Source organism: Hyaena hyaena, unplaced genomic scaffold (assembly GCF_003009895.1).
Source record: "Hyaena hyaena isolate Hyena2069 unplaced genomic scaffold, ASM300989v1 scaffold_2257, whole genome shotgun sequence".
NCBI lineage: Eukaryota > Metazoa > Chordata > Mammalia > Carnivora > Hyaenidae > Hyaena > Hyaena hyaena.
This window is the reverse complement of record NW_024082891.1, coordinates 9,406-29,133: the sequence shown is the minus strand read 5'-3', so window position 1 is coordinate 29,133 and position 19,728 is coordinate 9,406. Positions and strand designations below refer to the sequence as shown.

Sequence of the window (19,728 nt, the reverse complement as noted above, 5' to 3'; positions counted from 1 at the left end):
CTTTCATGAAAAATAAAATACAGCTTATGTTCTTTATAGTGATAGTCTGAGCTTCTCAAACTATAACATAAAACATTTATAAGTGTAGAAAATAAAGGTCTACCGTATAAATATGGTTGAAGTCTAAGTAAATGTTGTTTAAAACTTCCTAGGTGTCCATGCAGGAAATATATAAAAAGTCGTAAAAAGACCAAATAGCCAATCTGTCAAAAGAAAAAGAAAAAAGTATTTTTGTGTTGCATCAATAAATGTTTGAAAACCATAAGGAAAATAAACCATTTTACTGTTACATTTGCTTTGATGAAACAATTTCAAACTCACTTGAGATTATGTGCTTTTGAAATAACTTTAAAAATTTATATCAAGATTGAAATACTGGTTCAGCCAAAAGACTTTTATAAATCATCTCTACATTATATATAATGACCAATACTAACTGCCATTTTGTTCTATGTCCTATAGAACAGTATTTTTCAAATTGCAAGTCATGCCCCTTAAGTGACTCATGAAATCAACAGAGAGGGGATTTTTAAACAAAATAAAAGAGAAAAGAAGATACCATAGTACATTGCACAGTTCAGTGTATAAATCAGTGTGTATTATGTGTGTGTTGGATCGCAATGCAGAAGATATTTCTTTCCATGAGTCTCAGCCAAAACAGTTTAAAAAACATTACTTTAGATAGTTTTGAGAAATATTCTGCTGATGCACACTACGCCACACTAAGATTCTAATTCTCTATTGAAAAAAGAAATAATTGCTAAATAAACACTGCTATCTTACCTCCACGAAGTTTCCTTTATAGCAAGTTTGTTTGACATAGAATATGGGAAATGGAATATTTGCAAAAATATATGATATGCAAGTTTTCACAAAAAAATAAGAGAAAACCCCCACAAATGATAGAAATAAATGGAACACAAACTCCTAAACTGCTAAGTCATAAGATTGGGGGGGAGAAAACAAATAAAATAGTATCACTGTTAAGATATATGTAGTCCAAATCCTCTTAACAATGATGCAGGCTATTGTCATACCCACATGTAAAAAAATAATAAGAAAATGAAAAAGTTGAATCTACGAAGTGTCAGTGATTCAAACCAAGACAATTTAACAGATAACTGGCAACACTGGGCTTTGAACCCAAGTCTATGTATTGCACAAAAGTCATGAACTTTCTGTCATAGCTGTGATTTCCAAATATTTTTATCACAAAATTCTATTGATAAAATAAATTCTGATAATGCACCATAAGTATTTATGAATGTTATCTATAAATTATAAACACGCATCATTTATAGGCTTAAAAAATAAAACGAAAATGTGTATAAAGCATATCAAAGGAATCTCTTCATAAAGAGCACTTTGGTATAGTACTGTACTTCTCTAAGAGATTGACCTTAGGGAGTGGAAATTGTCAAATCATTTAAAAGAACACTGCGGTATTCTAAGTGAGAGTATTAAAATCAAAAATACATATTGTTATAGGCAATGAATGAAAAAATAATGAAAATAATTAGCAAGGAAATAGAGACGGATATTAGAAAAAATTAATGTTCAAAAATTTCATGTCAGAGAAAATCAAAAAAACATGAAAACCAGATCGGTTTGAATAATCACTGTATTATACCCCAATCTGGTCATGAGTTTCACCTGACCCAGGGCTAGCCCTAGTAATAACTATGCTTGCAAAAATTATTTGAAAAGCTTTCATCTCTAATATTCTGAAAGGCTAAATTTTTATTTAAAAATCTGCCTTTCTATACCTCTAAAATATACTGGGACCTTCTGTGCATCTTTCCTCATGTCTCAGGTGTGGACATATTCTGTAGCTTGACAGCTCGAGTTTTGCCTCCTAGGCTGAATCTCTGCTTGTCATTTTCTCTTTCTTAGCTCTCCCGTCTTTCCTTCCTTTACTCCTTATTCCCCTTCTTTCCTTCTCTTTCCATCACTTCTCTTCATTACTCTGATTCTATTATCTGTGAAACAGATATACTGAATAATATTTATTATGTGCTATATTTTAATAGTTGGTTATGTGTTTCATGTTTTTATAGAAGATTGAAGAACACTTTATATTTGTATCTAAACTGTATTAAACTAGTGTTGCTTATATGTTATTCTCCATACTTCAGTAAGTAGGCTTCGACACTTCAGATAATTCTACCCTCAGAGATAAATAACAAGGAAAGAATGCACACAAAATCTGAAAGTAAATAATACCATGGGATCAAATATTTCTGGATCTTCCCAACACTGGGCCAAATATTATTTAACAACAAAATGGTTCATATGAAGGTGGGGACGCTTCCCTGGCAATACCTTTCAGTATAGCATACTGTCAAAGAGAAGAGATCAAAAGAGAGGTTTCCAACTGACTGTCAGATATATAATGAAAATTCTACAAAGAGAGAGAAGGATAACTGAAATGGTTTCTTGCCTGAAATCAAAGGTGCTTATAGAGCATGCTTATTTTCACTAGCTCATTTATATTATCTAGAAGAATAAAGAGTAAGCTTTAAAATTAGTAAATCTGAGAGCCAAGTAAATGTACAGCATTATGACTGAGAGTGGACTCTGGGGTTCAAAATCTTCTCTGCTGAGGCCTTGAATAATTCACTTAGACTCTCTATGCCACAGTCTGTAAAATAATGGCTAATAATAGCACCTACCTTTTAGAATTGTTATAAAGATTAAATAAGTTAATATGTCTAATACATCTAAAGCATTGATCATTGTTCAAGTTCTGTCCAAGTGTTCACTGCGGTTATATGAAACCGTGCAAATTGTCTAAACTGTCAGAGGAGAAGATGCAGGAATATTTTTTAAAATAAATGACATAGTATATATGAATTATAAGCAATTTGTACAATGGCTAAAACTTTATTTCATAGTTATTTATTGCTAGCAAAGATATAAAAGGTAACAGAATGGAATATGTCGCTAAAGGGGATGAGAAGAAAAGGGAAGAAAAGCCAGACTTGCTCTATGTTTCTCCTTCCATTCTTTTTCCATTATAAAATATATAGAGATGTAGATATCTTTTTAAATCTCTTTAATATTTATATAATTTTTATATGGCTCCATAATGGGCAGTTTGGGGAACAGAGGAAAAAGAAAGATGATAGTCATCATAATCTTATCACCCAAAGACAGTCATTGGTAACATCTTGTCTCTCTTCTCCCAGTCCTTCTATGCAAAACCTCAGTTTTTTCCACATTCAATTTCTATTATGTGCTCTCTGAATCTCACCTGGTCTCCTTAAGTCTTTTATCCCCAAACATGTCAGAGAGGATCTAGGCTTGATTTTTAAGGACTGAAATATCATATCTTCCAAAAGTGCCCTGGCTAATTTATTAATATTTTCATGGTTGATTTCTACAGTTAATAGTCAAAACTGAACGAGAAATTATCTTGGCAAATAATAATAATTTTTGCAAGTAATTCTTAAAATATCATATTCTAAATAAATATATTTACTCTTAAGAATTTCTTCTCCTAGCTTTTCTTTATTTTCTTTGCAATAAAACTACCAGTTAAGCTATGTGTTTTTGACTAATAAATTTTACAGCAGGCAACCATAAACATCAAAGGGAATAGACCCGTATGACATCCAGGACCTGTTAAGACATGAAGCGCATGAAGATAGTTTCCCATCTTATGGCTCTAAATGACAGAATACTGAGAGAAGAACTCGCCTTCTCAAATTGGGCAACGATCTAAAGTGGTTGGTATTTTAAAATGGAAAGGAGCATTTAAAAATCCTTAAAATAGAACGAAAAAAGCTATGTATATTTAGACATAAATATTGACTTGATTTTAATTAAACATTATTTTTCTTACATAGTTGGTGAAATTATATGTCCTCAAACTATCTCCGTTTGGATATCAAGTAATAATTTATTATCCACATTTAGAAAAGATTAAAATAAATTACCAAAGAGAATATTCCATAATAAAACCAAATGGTCTGTTTAGATCCTAAAACAGGTGTCATGTGACCACATGTAGTATGTGCAGCAATTAAAACACATTAAAAATATTTTAAAACATACCTTTGCCAGCTTTATTTCAACTGAATATAAGTATGCCTTTTGGAATGCATCACAACAGAGTCTATATAAAACTGATTCCGCAACAAAAAATAATACAGGCAGATGATTATAATCAAAGGAAGCATGGTCCAGGGAGGCATAAAGCATATTTAAAGCTTCTGAAATATTAAAAGGTAGAAACATCATCATTCATAAAGCATGCTGTTTGTCTGCATGCTACAATTAAGTCTTACAATTAACTATTTGCTGTTGCCAAAACCAGATTGTGATTTTAAAATATTTACAAATTCTTTGACACCCCCTCCCATCAAGAGGTGAAGTCTACACCCCTTTCCCCTTTTCACCCCTTTTATTTCATCTATTGAACCTGAGTAGGTCTGTGACTGCTTCAACCAATAGAACGCAGCAGCATGGCTTCCAAATCGAGATCAGAAAAGGCAATACAGCTGCCACTCCAATCTCTTTTTCAAGATGCTAGCTTTTGAACCCTAAGCAGCCATGTAGGAAGTCTTAATCACTCACAAGTCATTAAGCTGGAGAAACTACAGAGATAGAGATAGAAGAGGGACAGAGAAATGCCCAAGGAGCTCCAGCTGTTCAAGCCAACACAAAATAGATCACCAGGACACACAAATAATGGTGGGGAAATGGGACAGAACTAGATAACAAAAGATAGTGCTAAAGATAAGTACTATAAAGAGTGAAAAACTAGGAAGTCGAAGCAGAGGAAATAGGACTCAGGGGAGGTGAATGAGGAAGAATATACTGCTAAGGCCCCAGAGAAAATTACGCCTCAAGTTATTACAAAGATTTTGAAGAGGTGTCATGATATCTGAAAAGAACAGTAAATGCAGGGACTTGAGTAAGAAAAGGCCCTGACATATCCAAGGAATAAGAAGGAGAACAGTACAGCTGGAGCTGTAGGGAAGGCAGCCAGGAGCCAGATCATAACAAACCTTGTAGTTGGGGGCTTATTTTAAGTGTAATCAAAAGGCATTAGAAATTATTTAAGCTTTAGAATGGTCACTGCTGCATTGAGGGTGGATGGACTATAGAATGAGGAACAGCAATGGAGGGTTTTCAGTTGTGGAGCTGGTAAGGGGAATTCATACTTAGGGTTTTTATCTGGAGTTCAATATCTTGATGAGAGAAAAAGCTTTTGACTGTGTGTAATAGGGAATATAAAGAAGTGTCTTCAAAATATGCTTGTTATTTCCCAAGATCATAGTTGGAAAGACTGTAGGGCTGACTCATCTAACTGCCCGGGGTATGCATGTTCTTTTATCTTCTAGTGTCTCTGATATACATGCTGACTGCGATGACCACACAAGCTCCATGCACTTTTTTTTCTTACCAACTCATTTAGAGGGGAATCAAAAGGTATAAGAAGGGAAGAGGTGCTTTCTCCTTAGGCATATTTTTTTCAAAAGCAGTTCAAAAAAAGTCCTCCAAAGAGACCTATTTTTATATCTCTGGGCAGGATCAGGTCATGTGACCATCCCTAATCAGATCATCTAATCACTGGGAAGTAAAAGGGAATGGTCATGATTAGTTTAGAACAACCATGACCTCCATCTGATGCTCAGGCTGGGAAGGATCTAGTCTTCTGAATCACGTGACTGAAGGATACCTGAACAAAACAGGTTTAATGGACAAAGAAAAGTAAGTAGCTTCTGGTTGGTGATAAACCAGGGTTGTTTACTTCAATATCATTTAAACATTTACTAGAGGTCAAGGTTTGGATAGCACTGTCATGAAGTGCCATATAGATAGGTTAAACACAGAATTGTTCTTACTCTTCCTGTTGCTTGAAAGGTCCTGGATAGCACTACAAAACCCAATTTACATAGGGAAATACTCTCTGACCTCATATGGTTAACATTCTAAAACTCATTTTGAAAGGCATACACATAAGATTTAGGATAACAATAGGAGGAATTTTACCTCCTTAAAAATAATGTTTTTTAATTTCTTTTTTAGATTGGTTGGAGGATGTTTTGTAAGGAGACATATAAATGAGAAGTGATAAATGAAAAGGTAATGAGTAAAATGGCTGTTTAAAATAGGTGTAAAACAAATGACCATTTGGTTAACATTTTATGAGTAAGAACTATAAAATGCCAAAACAAGTTTCTCTAAAGTATAGTGCCTATTGTAATTGAAAATCACTAAATGACATTTTATGTTACTTTTTAATTAGTTACTAATTTAAAAAAAAGTAATGAAGACTGCTGAACAAAAGTTTTTAAAACAATCTTGTGATTAAAAAGTTGAACAGTCAAATTCATGAATTCAAAATTACAAAAGGAGCTTTTCTAATGAAACATTACCAGATATTTTGATAGAGAAAGGCAAATTTTCCTTGGCTCCTGCATAGTTTTTAAATATTAAGGTTCACAAATTATGCCTTCTCTGCTAATCTAGAAAACACTCAAGGAAACTAAAAAGAGCTTAGTTAAAGCACATACCATCTTGGATTTCTCCTTTGCATTGAGCCAGATATATTACTTCCATCCATGCAGTAGGAAGATGAACATGCTTTCCAGAGCCCAAGGTTTTGAGACCCAATTTTCTCTGTTATGGGAAAGCATGAAAAAGGCAAACCAAAATGTACAGCTTCTTACAAATGTATTTATTTGTTTATTTATCTAATTATATTCTGAAAGTCACTCTATGAGGCTATGCTCTACAGCCAGAGATGTACAAAACTTGTTTTTTGCTTTTCTTATTTGTATTTTTGACATTTTCTGTAAATTGTATTAGTGATAAAATGTAAGGAATGTTTGCTAATATTCTGAGGTATATCATTAATTTGCTAGAAATAATTCTCATTCTTTACTTCTAAGGATTACTTCTATCTCATTTCCCCACCGAGAGAAAGCATCTCTGATTCTAGAAGGAAAAGTATATTGAATAAATGTGATTTGACAGAAAGTAGTTTGAAGCCAGTTTGCGGGAAAACTTTGGCTACTTCACTGTGAATGGACTGAGATTAGTGAACATAAGATAGATACCAAGATTACCAGCCTTTTCTTAATGGGCCCACTTCTAGAGCTGCCCCAGGGGGCAGTTGGCCAATTGGAGAGAAGCTCACAGATGAATTACCTGCTAGCACCTCTCAGAATGAAGTGTATTATTTTTCTATTCACATTTTTTTTAATTTTAAAATATATGAGCAACAGTGAACTGAAAGACTAGGAAATAACCACCACCACAACAACAAAAAAGATGGCTTAATTTATGCTTCAGTTTTATACAACTTTTATTTTATGATTTTTTTGCATTAAAGCAAAATCATATGTATATTAGTTCTTCTCCAAACAAATTGGATCTAATGTAAGAAAAGCAAAACAAAGACTTATTTCACTTTTTGTTCTGTTTTGATATTTGTTTGAAAATCTGGAAATTAATGGCATACTCTTAAAGAATGTTTTTTCTACAAGTTAGGTGAATAGTTCGTTACAGAGAAAGAACAGAGTATTCCATGCATGTACAGTGAAGGTTTAGGAAATCTTCCCTTCTTCTTTAGGACATATCATATCTCAGTCAACCTTTTTATAGGAAAAAGTGGAATATTCATAATTAAAAATCTATTTACCTGCCTTTCATATTTTGTGGTTAGCCCTTGGTCAAGTGTCAACAGCTATATTTCTCAATAACTTATGGAGAGTCTCCACCTAAAAATCCATTTGACTATAAGCTTTACTTTACTTTGCATTAGTGTCTTTAACTATGCTTACTTAAAATTTTAAAAAAGCATTTCTTATTTTTCTTTTCAATATTTTGGAACATGTAACCACCCACCAACTAGAATAGAAAGTCCATCTATTAAGTAATCAAATAGCATACTATTACCTTACATCTGAGAATATTTTTTCTAGCTAGGTCCAGCAATTCTTCCTTCTCCTTTGGATTTTTTGTTTGATTGAATCTCAAGATGAATTCTTCTGTGATTGAAAATGATGGCCTAAACCAAACAAATCAATAATTAGAGTTAACAGTTCCAAATTTTAATTAATCAACTTCCAGGAACTAAGTGTAACGCTTTTCTTTTTAAAAAAGTACTTTACCTTAATAAAAATGTTTCATACACACACACACACACACACACACACACACAGAAATCAGTAAAATAAAAAGATGTGTACAGACCTCCTAGATTGATCTAATCATGCTCTTAGATTGAGAAACATAATTCTCATAAAGTCAAAGAATTTTGTAGCCTCTGAAAAAAAAGTTTCTGAAATGGCTGCCAGAAGTCTTATTGGTATATGCCTTCCTTATAGGTAAAACTCAGCACAACTCCAGTTGTGTTGAAGACTAATTTATCTCCTCACATATATCAGTGTAGGTTCAATTTAAGCTAAACCTTTATTCCCTCCATGCAAGTGGAATCGGTCCAATTGTGGCTGCAGTAAAATGAGCGAGAGAGGAAAGATGTATGTGGTAAGGTCAGAGAGGTGACAAGTAGCCAGATTAACTCTGGATGAGATGGGAAGTTATTGCAGGGTTTTGATTAGAGGAGTGGCACGATTTAACTTAAGTTTTAATAGGATCATTCCAATGTCATATTCAGAGCTGGAGTGTGGAAAGGTGGGAGGTAGCAAGGGAGGAGGCACATGCATACTTAGGTAAGAGATAACAGTGGCTTAGATCAAGATTATAGCAATGTCAGTAAAGAGAAAAGTTTGGATAATGGGTATATTTTGACAGTTAGTTGCAGCAAGACTGCCTAAAGAATTAGAAATTGGGCATAAGAGAAAAAAGGGAATCATGATTGAACCAAGTAACTGGAAGGATGGAATTGCAATTTTCTGAGATGGGGAAGATTGCTGGAGAAGCAGATTTGGGGTGGGGATACAGAATAAGTTCAATACTAGACATGTTATGTTTGAGATGACCATAGCCACCCTAGTGGAGACATAGAAAAGGCAATCAGATATAGGAGTTCAAATTTCAGGGGAAAAGTTCAGTCTAGATACATAAATTTTGGAGTCATTACTGAGGCATTAAATACACATATGGTATTTAAAACCTTACAAGTAGAGAGGCGCCTGGGTGGCTCAGTAGGTTGGGCGTCCGACTTTGGCTCAGGTCATGGTCTCATTGTTTATGGGTTCGAGTCCTGCGTCGTGCTCTGTACTGACAGCTAGCTCAGAGCCTGGAGCCTGTTTTGGATTCTGTGTCACCCTCTCTCTCTGACCCTCCCCTGCTCACGCTGTCTCTCTCTCTCTCAGAAATAAATAAGACATTTAAAAATATTTTTTAATAAAATAAATAAATAAAAATAAAATCTTGCAAGTGGAAAGGAACCCCTGGAGAAGTGCATAGAGTGTAGATGAGCATTTCAAAGAGAAGTGAGAAAAATAAGTGGAGGGTGTATGCAAAAGAGTGAGAATGATTATAATATACCACAGGATTTAAGATGAGCATGGGATCAAAAGTGACATCAGAGGAATGGTGAATGGGTAGTAGAATCAATGAGTCCTTTATTTGTGTGATCAAATAACTGTTGGAGTCATGCTATTACAAGGAGTGGTCCAGGGGCGCCTGGGTGGCTCAGTCGGTTGAGCGTCCAACTTCAGCTCAGGTCATGATCTCACCTCTCATGGGTTCAAGCCTCACATCGGGCTCTGTGCTGACAGCTCAGAGTCTGGAACCTGCTTTGGATTCTGCATCTCCCTCTCTCACTGCCCCTTCCCCACTCGCAGTCTATCTCTCTCTCAAAAATGAATAAAATTAAAGAAAAATAGAAGGAGTGGTCCAGAAGAATAAAACATTTCTTAACAACTTACTATGTTCAGAATTTCGTGAAATAGTTGCTTTGTGGATATAAGGAAAAAATATATGAATAAAAATCATATTTTGCTCTGAATAAGTCATAGGCCTTTTGAGGAGACAGACGTATGTAAAAATGACAGTGCTTTATGATCACCGGATGAGCAGAGGTAATGGCATGGTGTCCTGTAAACTGGAACCGAATATAGATATCCCAGTGAGGAACAATTAATGAAATAACCAACTCTTTAACTGCCCTCCTAAAATGGGCATTTATTGGGGCGCCTGGGTGGCTTAGTCGGTTAAGCGTCCGACTTTTGCTTAGGGCATGATCTCACGGTTCGTGGGTTCGAGCCCCACGTCGGGCTCTGTGCTGACTGCCAGCTCAGAGCCTGGAGCCTGTTTCAGTCTGTGACTCCCTCTCTCTCTGACCCTCCCCTGCTCACGCTATCTCTCTCTCTCTCCTAGAAATAAATAAAATATTTAAAAAAAATAAAAAATAAAAATAAAATGGGCATTTATTTAGTCACTCATTCAGTAGGCATTTCGTGGCCATCCCCTGATAGTCTTGGAAGTGGAGATACAACGACAGAATAAAAAACCCTGCCCTCCTGGAGCTTACAGTAAAATAGAGGAAGAGTTCGGGTGTTAGCACTCACAAACTCTGCTAGCATTGGGCATTTTGAAATGAGTACTTCCATTCTTGATTTTGTGTTCTCTATTTCACTCTCCACCTTGGAGACATCTGCTTAGAGAGATATGGTGAAGGTGGACTGAGAACTTTCTGGATAGTCATCTGGGATGACATATCTTTGATCCACATGAAGAGTTCAAAATAGCTTTAATCTTCACGTCCGTACTCATTGCTATGGGAATTAGAAGAAGGTTGCCCCTTTACACAGTTAATGTTTTATAAACTTCATTAGAAATTATATTTTTAAAATATTAACATAAAAGTGCTTTTATAACAAACCAAACATGAAGGGACACATGTGAAAAAGTTCACAGGCTTAGACTCCCTACACTATTGCTTCCAGTTGTACCCATCAGAAATAGCCAAGATCAATGGGTTAGTGTGTATCCTTACATACCTTTCTCAGTGCTCACAAACATAGACAGACCTATAAATAACTATATATAAATAAATGGAACCATATATATAACACTGTAGCATTCTTTCTTCATTAAATTTATCAGACATTCCTCAAGTTCAACTGACACTAACATGCGGTAATATGGATATACACAACACGTGCAACAATTCTTTTATTAACTGACATCTCCCATTACTTCCTGTATAATTTTGCCCACCCAAACTCATTCGGTAATTTTATATTTTTTTTACAAATAGTTTATTGTCAAGTTGGTTTCCTGATTCTGTAATTTTAAAAAATCCTTGTACATGGCCTGATATTTAACAGGTATACACTATTCTAATTTATCAACCCCCATACTATATGTGAGTGATGAATCACTGGGTTCTACTCTTAAAACCAACACTATCCTGGGGCGCCTGGGTGGCTTAGTTGGTTAAGCGTCCGACTTTCGCTTGGGTCATGATCTCGCGGTTCGTGGGTTCGAGCCCCGCGTCGGGCTCTGTGCTGACTGCCAGCTCAGAGCCTGGAGCCTGTTTCGGTCTGTGACTCCCTCTCTCTCTGACCCTCCCTTACTCACGCTGTCTCTCTCTCTCTCCTAGAAATAAATAAAACATTTAAAAAAAAAAACCAACACTATCCTACTTACTGTATGTTAACAACTGAAATTTAAGTAAATAAATTAAAAAAGAAAAGAGTAAACATAGGCATTTGAAAAGAAAATTTGCTTTAGCTTTGTACACTCCAATTTCTTCCCACATTCTAATTTCTTCAAAGACAAATGTAATCTACTGTAAGTATATAAGTGCAGTCCTACGGAAAAGAAAGTAAGTAAAGATTATCATTCTGATTTCATATATATACAAAACATATTTGGCATGAATACTTTACCTAAACTATTTATGTTACCTGTGAATTCAGAATTATTTTAGCTGACAACTCATTTGTTTAAGGGAAGTCTCCTACGTACAAAGTATTTTGCTATATACAATGAAGGCTAGAAGAAGAATCAGATTTGGCCACAGAAAGTTCCCAATGTGGGAAGAAAGTAAGATGAAAAAAAGATGTACTAAATAAGAAAAAATTAAAAAAAAAGAGTGACGCCTGGGTGGCTCCAACTTTGGTTGGTTAAGCATCCAACTTTGACTCAGGTCCTGATCTCACAGTTTGTGACTTCAAGACCCGTGTCATGACACAGCCTGCTTCAGATCCTCTGTCCCTGCCCCCCCCCCCACCCCTCCCCTGCTTGCGCTTTCTCTCTCTCAAAAATAAACATTAAAAAAATGAAATGAAACCCTGTGAGCGTTTAAAAGTAGAAATCATGATTCCAACAGTTCCTAGTCCTATAATCTTTGTTTAATCACTTAATTTGTGTGAACTATCATTTTTCATCTGTGGAAATGAGGACAAAATCTTGTAGAATTTTGAAAAGTATCAGCACAGTCTGGTTCACAGTATATATCAAGTGCCGGATAACTGTTAGTTACAAGCATTACTGTTTTTGATTAAAGATTCAGAAAAAGCTTCTTTGAAGAAATGGCATGTAAGCTGTAACTTGAATACAAAGAAATTGGAATGTGACAGAATAACAGTTGTCCTTTCAAAATTCTTTACCTGACTTTTCCTTGGCACATGATCACCTAGCTATTCTATATTTCCCAGTCTTTCTGGCAGCTAGATATGGGCACATGGCCAAGCTAATGGGATGTGAGCAAATGTAATATATGCAAATTTCAGGTCACCTCTAAGTTAAAGGCACATCATCTTCTCTAGAATTATACTCTTTTTTTTTCCCCTTCAGTGGACTGGAACACAAATATAGCGCTGAATCAGCTTTGATTAGGCAGATGAGTATAACACTCTGAGATAACGAGGGTCCTAGGCTCTCTCACCAAAATCAGAGCTGTCCTGTCAGCCTAGACCCACTGACTTCTTATGTCAGATAAATACATTTCTGCCTTACATAAGCCACTGAAATTAGTGGACTTTCTATGATTGTTTCAAATTTACCCCTAACTATTGTAAATAGGAACAAAAAGAAAAAAAAAAGAATTTTAACCCAGCATAGACAGAATGTTTAAAATCAAGATAAGAAATGAAGATGGAAATTCTGAGTTGAGGACAAACACAATCGGCATTGAGTGGCAGTCTGTGGCAGAGATTTATAGCTGCCTACAGTGGTGTCTGTTCTCATTTTCTTATAAAAAAGATTCTTTTTTGTAGTTAGGTATGCCTGTATGTCTATGTTTCAGCCAGTAAAATGTAAGTAACATTCAGATAGTAGTTCTGGAAAGTTTACTAAATAGGGGGAACAAGCCCTTCTGCCTTTCTCTATCCTGCTGCATGAAGCATGACTATGACGACTGGAGCTTCAGCAGCCATGATAAACCCATGAGGTGGCCTTACCTGTAAGCCATGTGTAGCAGAGCAGATAGATGGAATCTGGGTTCCAGATCACCATACCAGCTCTGGACTGACTACATTCAGAGACATAAATTTTATTTTATTTAAATGGCATTGCTATTTTAGATAGTCTAAGTTGCAGTGGGCATGAATTCTATATTATGCACAGGTTTTTGAGTTTTATTTAATACATAAAAAGGAACTCTTGTGCAGAGGAATTATGGGATTACATTGTACTTTAAGATGGCTAAACTGAAAGTCATATGTTAAAAAGTTTTAAATGAGGAGTCACTGTTGGTAAGCCACTTGGCAATTATTTTAACATGTAGGTAACAAGTAAAAAAGGTTTGAACTACAGTTTGGCAATACAAATAAGGAAGTAAGTGAATATGAGAGATTAGGTGGAAGCTAAATCATTAGGGCTTGATGACTAATAGGATGTGAGAAGAATTGTAAGGGTGGGTATACAATAATCTCAAGGCTTTAAGCCTGTACAATTAGCAGTAGAGAGCTGACATGAGGACAATAAGATGGAGGAATAAGGGTAGATGATCTGTGCTCTTCTGGGCAACTGATTATAATTTACCTGTGAGGCAGCCAAGTGGAGAGGTCTATAGTCCAGACTTATGAGGCAGGTATTAGGAAATGGATAGGATATGGAAATGAAGATTTCAGATCCAACTACTATCACTGATATTCAAAGCCACAAAATTTCAAGAGGAAGAGTACTGAAGGAAAAAAAAAAAGAGTCAAGGGAGATCTTTGGACAAATTCCATTGTTAGGGGCAAGAAGTAAAGAAGAAAGAGTAAATAAGACAGAAGGAGATTCAGGGAAACACTACAATGGAATTCAGATATGTGTATAATCTGGGGTGTAAATGTGTTCTCTGAGAATTGTCCATTAATCACAGCCCCGACTGAATCAGTAGGTCCAGCTTCTATATTAGTATCATATGACTCTACCTCCCTGACTGTAGCTTCTTGGGTCACAACACCCACCTGAATCAAGCTAGGCCAATCTAATCCTCTCTATAGGGACTTTAAATAATTAGCTGATATTTTAATTAGTTGATGTTAGAGCTAAACGGAGATGTTAGAGTCATGTAGAGCCAAGAGGTGGTTTTTGTTGAAAGGCCGTTCAAGACAACAAAGGACCCCAAAACAGAAAGCTACTTGCTCGCCATTGAAGCACCCAATCAATGTTTGTTGGATTATTTACTAATGTATAGCCAGAGACCCTATTGTTTCATGCCTAAAGTCTAGTATAGATACAGACTACATCTGTCAAGTTGACCATTTTATCTTCTGTATCAATTAGAGAACATAATGAGTACTGAATGAATGAATGAGGTCTGGCTATGCCTTCTGCTCTCAGGTTCCACCAGACAACCCTGTATCCTTCCCTTACATTTTCCTTCTGTTGAGTGAATTTGACATTGTGTCTGTTCCATGCAAACAAGCAATTCTAGACTGAAATAGCAAAGAATAGAATGAAGAATGAGACCATGACCAAATACACATCTGCAGGAATCAAAACTAAGGACAAAGAGACCATTAGAGTTAATGTTTAGAAAGTGAATGGAAATCTTTTTTTTTTTTAATGTCTTATTTATTTCTGAGAGAAAGAGAGAGAGGCAGCATGAGCCGGGGAAGGTCAGAGAGAGAGGGAGATACAGAATCCAAAGCAGGCTCCAGGCTCTGAGCTAGCTGTCAGCACAGAGCCCAACATGGGGCTTGAACCCACCAACTGTGAGATCATGACCTGAGCCAAAGTCAGACACTTGACTGAGCCACCCAGGTGCCCCTATGAGTGGAAATCTTTAAGACAGTAGTTTCACTAGTGAATCACTGATACTGAGTTAAGTTTAGGGGTAAGAAAAATCTGATGTCTGAAAAACATTCCGTAAAATGCAAGCACACAGAGCTTATAAGGTCTCTGTAAGTAGTGCCTGTTTTGGTCATAAATATTGTGTGGAGCCTGAGAGTCATTTGACTCCTGGCTGCATGACCTCCATGGCCAAACACTGAGCTGCCTCTCCTGTACTGCATTTTGAGTAGCTACCTGCTGGGTGACACAATCTGGAAGTATGGATAAGTTAACACCTATGGGGTGAATCTTGATGAAGGAAAATGCTGGACAGAAAGGAACGGATGATATGAATAACCCTCCTCATTTCTCCATTCTGTGGACTGCTGTGAGCTGTGGCTTCTCCTTGAAACCTGTCTTAAGAAGTCCCATATGCCAAATATGAACATGTCTCGCCTGTGTCTCATTATGGCAAGTTGCTATTTAAGTGCTCCAGGAGGTAATGCATCAAGGTTCCCAGCCTCGTTTTCGTTTTCCTTTTTTTTTTTTTTTTTTTTTTTGCCTTTTTAGGGAATTGACCTTGTATACCCTACACATAAAGTATTAGAATTTTAATCTTCCTCTCAAATTCTAGCCCCTAGAGACTTGGGCTAAGACAGTGGTATAAGCTCAAGTATAAAAGACTTGTGGCTTCTAAGATTTTGCAAGACTTTATGTGTTTTGTACAGACATCCTCATCAGTAGCTATTGACCTCTCATTTGAGATAATACATTCTAAAAGAAGCTACATTTAATACATAATTGCAAGGGTTCATGCTCTTTATGGCCATCTAGATCCTAAGTTACCATATTTTTGGCTAAATCATCTATAGCCATTCCCAAATGCTATAATACATAGGTCTCAGGCTAAAATTAACAGACCTGCTTAAAATTTAGAATTTTACTTAAAGGCTTACAATAATTCAGATAAATGAAAAGCAAAGACTATAGATAGAATAAACAAATGATCAGAATATAAATGTAAGTCTAGAAAAGTTTCTTCTTGCTGCTGACAACACATAGAGTCCATACTACAAAGTTAAATTGTATTATAAATGTCTACTTATAAAAATCGGTAATATTAATCCATTCGTCTGTTGATGGACACTTAGGCTCTTTCCATGTTTTAGCTATTGTGGAGATACACGGCAATGAGAAACAATGAAATCTGGCCATGTGTAGCAACATGGATGGACCTTGAGGGTGTTATGCTGAGCGAAATAAGTCAGGCAGAGAAGGACAAATACCATATGTTTGCACGTATAGGAGGATTAGGAGGAACTTGACGGAGGACCAAGGGGGAGAAGAAGGGCGGAAATGGTGGGGGAAAGGGAGAGAGGCAAACCATGAGAGACTCTTGAATGCTGACAAAAACTGAGGACTGATGGATGTGGGGGGGAGGGGGGGATGGGCATGAAGGAGGGCACTTTGGGGATGAGCACTGAGTGTTATGTAGAAACTAATTTGACAATAAACTATTTGTAAAAAAAAAAAAATCGGTAATATTATATTAAATATGTACATGCACAGTTTTTTTTAAATATTTAGAGCATGTATTTGTAGAGTACATTTTACTATCTATAAAAGTGTCAAAAACATTAATAAAAAGAAAAAACTGGGGGCTTATTAACATTTTAGGAAACTGAAGACTCTAGCCTCCCAGATATTAAAAAAACACTCAAGCAGCTTCTATGAAAAAGATGTAAAACAACCTAATAGCTTGACTAAATCTTCCTAATGTAAGACTTACATTCCATTTAAGTCTTTCCCGTCAGCTAAAATAAATGTATATATTTTATGTAAGTCTTCAAAATCAACTCTGAGATGAAGTAGAAAAAGCAAAACAGACTATACACAATAAAATAAGCTTAGTTATAAAAGAAAATTGTAACAAAATAGTAATACTCTGAACCAGTAATCCATTGTAAGACTGTGTGATTTTTCTCTTTGGTCCAGAATAGACTTCAGTACCTCATTTGAAGGATTTACATCAGCTCTAAATGTGTCTCTAATAGAATCCACACTAGGCCTGCAAAAATTCATATTTCTAAGGAAGAATAAGTAAAGCAAATACAAGATGAGGCATAGGACAATTCATGTGACACCTAAGAAGAAAAACAAGGGTGATGTCCCTTCATGCAAGACAGTTCTCTGTTCATCTCAAACAGCTTGTTCCAGGAACCGAATCTGGTTTCCCTTGGTACAGGGGGGCATGGAAAGAAGGCCAAGTATGTTTTCTAAGTGACTATGCAGTAAGAAAAACCCAGGACTTCCCAGAAAGAGAGAAAAGAGAAAATGAGTTGTCAAGGTAATATCCGAAGAAACAATATCAGATAATTTGTCAAGAATTATGACACAGTCCACAGATTTAAAAGGTCTGAGGGATGGGGCGCCTGGGTGGCTTAGTCGGTTAAGCGTCCGACTTTCGCTTAGGTCATGATCTCGCGGTTCGTGGGTTCGAGCCCCGCGTCGGGCTGTGTGCTGACTGCCAGCTCAGAGCCTGGAGCCTGTTTCAGAGTCTGTGTCTCCCTCTCTCTCTGACCCTCCCCTGCTCACGCTATCTCTCTCTCTCCTAGAAATAAATAAAAAAAAAAAAAAAAAAAAAGGTCTGAGAGATCCAAGGAGAATAATTGTTTCAAATTACATTCTGACACACCACAGTAAACTGCAGAAAGTGGAAAACAAGAAACTTTTGAAAGCACACAAGTGGGGGAACACAGATTAATATTAAAGAAACAACATCAAAATTTCACCTAACTTCTCAATAGCAATAATGAAAGTTACGAGTGGAAGGACATCAATCTGCTGAGGGGAAAAAAGGAATTAAGAAATAATTATCAATAATAAAACATGATTATCAGTATGGATTGAGTTAAAAACATAACGCTGACTTACAAAACCAGAGATAAATGAATTAAGTATAATTACATTTTTATCTACATGGAAAATGCAATTTTACGTTCATGTATGTCAAAGTAGAAAAATGAACAGAAATGAGAGAACAATTATTTTAGTTGGGAGGGCACATGGTCAAAGATTTTCAAGTTTATCTGTTGATCTATTCTTTATTAAAGAAAGGTATATGAAACAAACATAACCATATGTCACAATGCAAGTTTTATTATGTATTCTATAATTCTCTTTATTTCAAGTTTTTAAAATTTTCTTAAAATCACACACAATTTTTAAATTATCAACAAATTCTGATCTAGTGACTTCATTTTAGAAACTTTATCCCAAGGAAATAATTTCAAATGCAGGAATTTTCTCTTCCTTAATTTGAAATAACAAAGGACATAGAAATAACCGAAGTGCTTCATAATACAGTAATTATTAAATACTTTCTCTTATGTATTTCATAGATTATTATGGCAAGTTAATAGACATATATGTTTACAGGAGAAATTCTTATTTTAAACAAAAAGTATAGAATTCAAAATGTTAGAAATATATGATCATTGCAAATTATGAATCTATTTATTTACAAAATAGTAAATCTTAACGTTTTTATCCTTAGTTATAGAACTATATATGATTTTTTAAGTGTTCATAATAATCTATACTTTCTAAATTCTACAAAGCATATGGGTCTGCTAGTTTAATAACATGAAAACTTTTTCAAACTTACTTTGGTTTATTACTCTTTCTTTTCCTTAAATTTTGAAACTTCATCCTCAAGAGTTTTTCATGATAAGAGGAAGATATCACTCCTAACTTATTAATCATGGGTGATTTGTTGACAGCCATATTCACAGACCATACACCTAAAGAAAAAACATTAAATTCTGTATTAGAATACAAATGCACTCACAGTACCAAATAATACATTACATGCAAATTCATGATTTGTGAGAAGAGGGTGATAAAAAGGAAAATCAGGCAGAAGAAAGAAATTACATGAAGGAAGAATTTAAATTTAATTTAAAATGTCAGACCCAAGAGTCAAACCCAACTTTGAATTAAAAACTCATGTGCTTTCTATTATGTTACTATTTAAAACTTATCCTTTTATATAATATTTAGCTTTTATTATACTTCAGCTGTTTTATCAGCAAAACCACTGGAAGATCATGGCATTGTAGTTCAGAGGATACAATCAAACTGATTTACTTTACTGCTCTTTGCCTCAGTTTCTGCACTTGTACAATGGGAATACTACCTCCTTACAGTGTTGCTGTAAGAAATAAATAGGTCCAGGGGCACCTGGGTGGCTCAGTCGGTTAAGCGTCCAACTTCGGCTCAGTTCATGATCTCACAGTTCATGGGTTCGAGCCCCATGTTGGGCTCTGTGCCAACAGCTCAGAGCCTGGAGCCTGCTTCAGATTCTGTGTCTCCCTCTCTCTCTGACCCTCCCCTGCTCACGCTGTCTCTCTCTCTTTCAGAAATAAATAAAACAGTAAAAGAAAAAAATTTTTTAAAGAAAGAAAGAAATAGGTCCATAAATGTAGACTGCTTAGAACTGAGCATGGCATTGAGCCTAGGAAGCTTTCTGTGGGGGCTTGTGATCACTATTAGACTACTATGCTTTCTATTTTTTAAAATTACTTGTAA

The 19,728-nt window shown here is 35.6% G+C and overlaps 1 protein-coding gene across 1 annotated transcript in view; it reads right to left on the bottom strand.

Moving 5' to 3' along the window:
• Positions 1-18,941, bottom strand: part of TMEM232 (transmembrane protein 232) — a gene marked incomplete at both ends in the record, with an annotated part of 43,036 nt that extends 24,095 nt beyond the window's left edge. The window contains 5 exons of the mRNA XM_039225506.1: positions 104-203; positions 4,057-4,214; positions 6,525-6,630; positions 7,912-8,023; positions 18,806-18,941. Of these exons, the coding sequence (XP_039081437.1) occupies positions 104-203; positions 4,057-4,214; positions 6,525-6,630; positions 7,912-8,023; positions 18,806-18,941 (612 nt within the window). The remainder of the gene's footprint in view (positions 1-103; positions 204-4,056; positions 4,215-6,524; positions 6,631-7,911; positions 8,024-18,805) is intronic.
• Between the last annotated feature and the right edge of the window lie 787 nt (positions 18,942-19,728).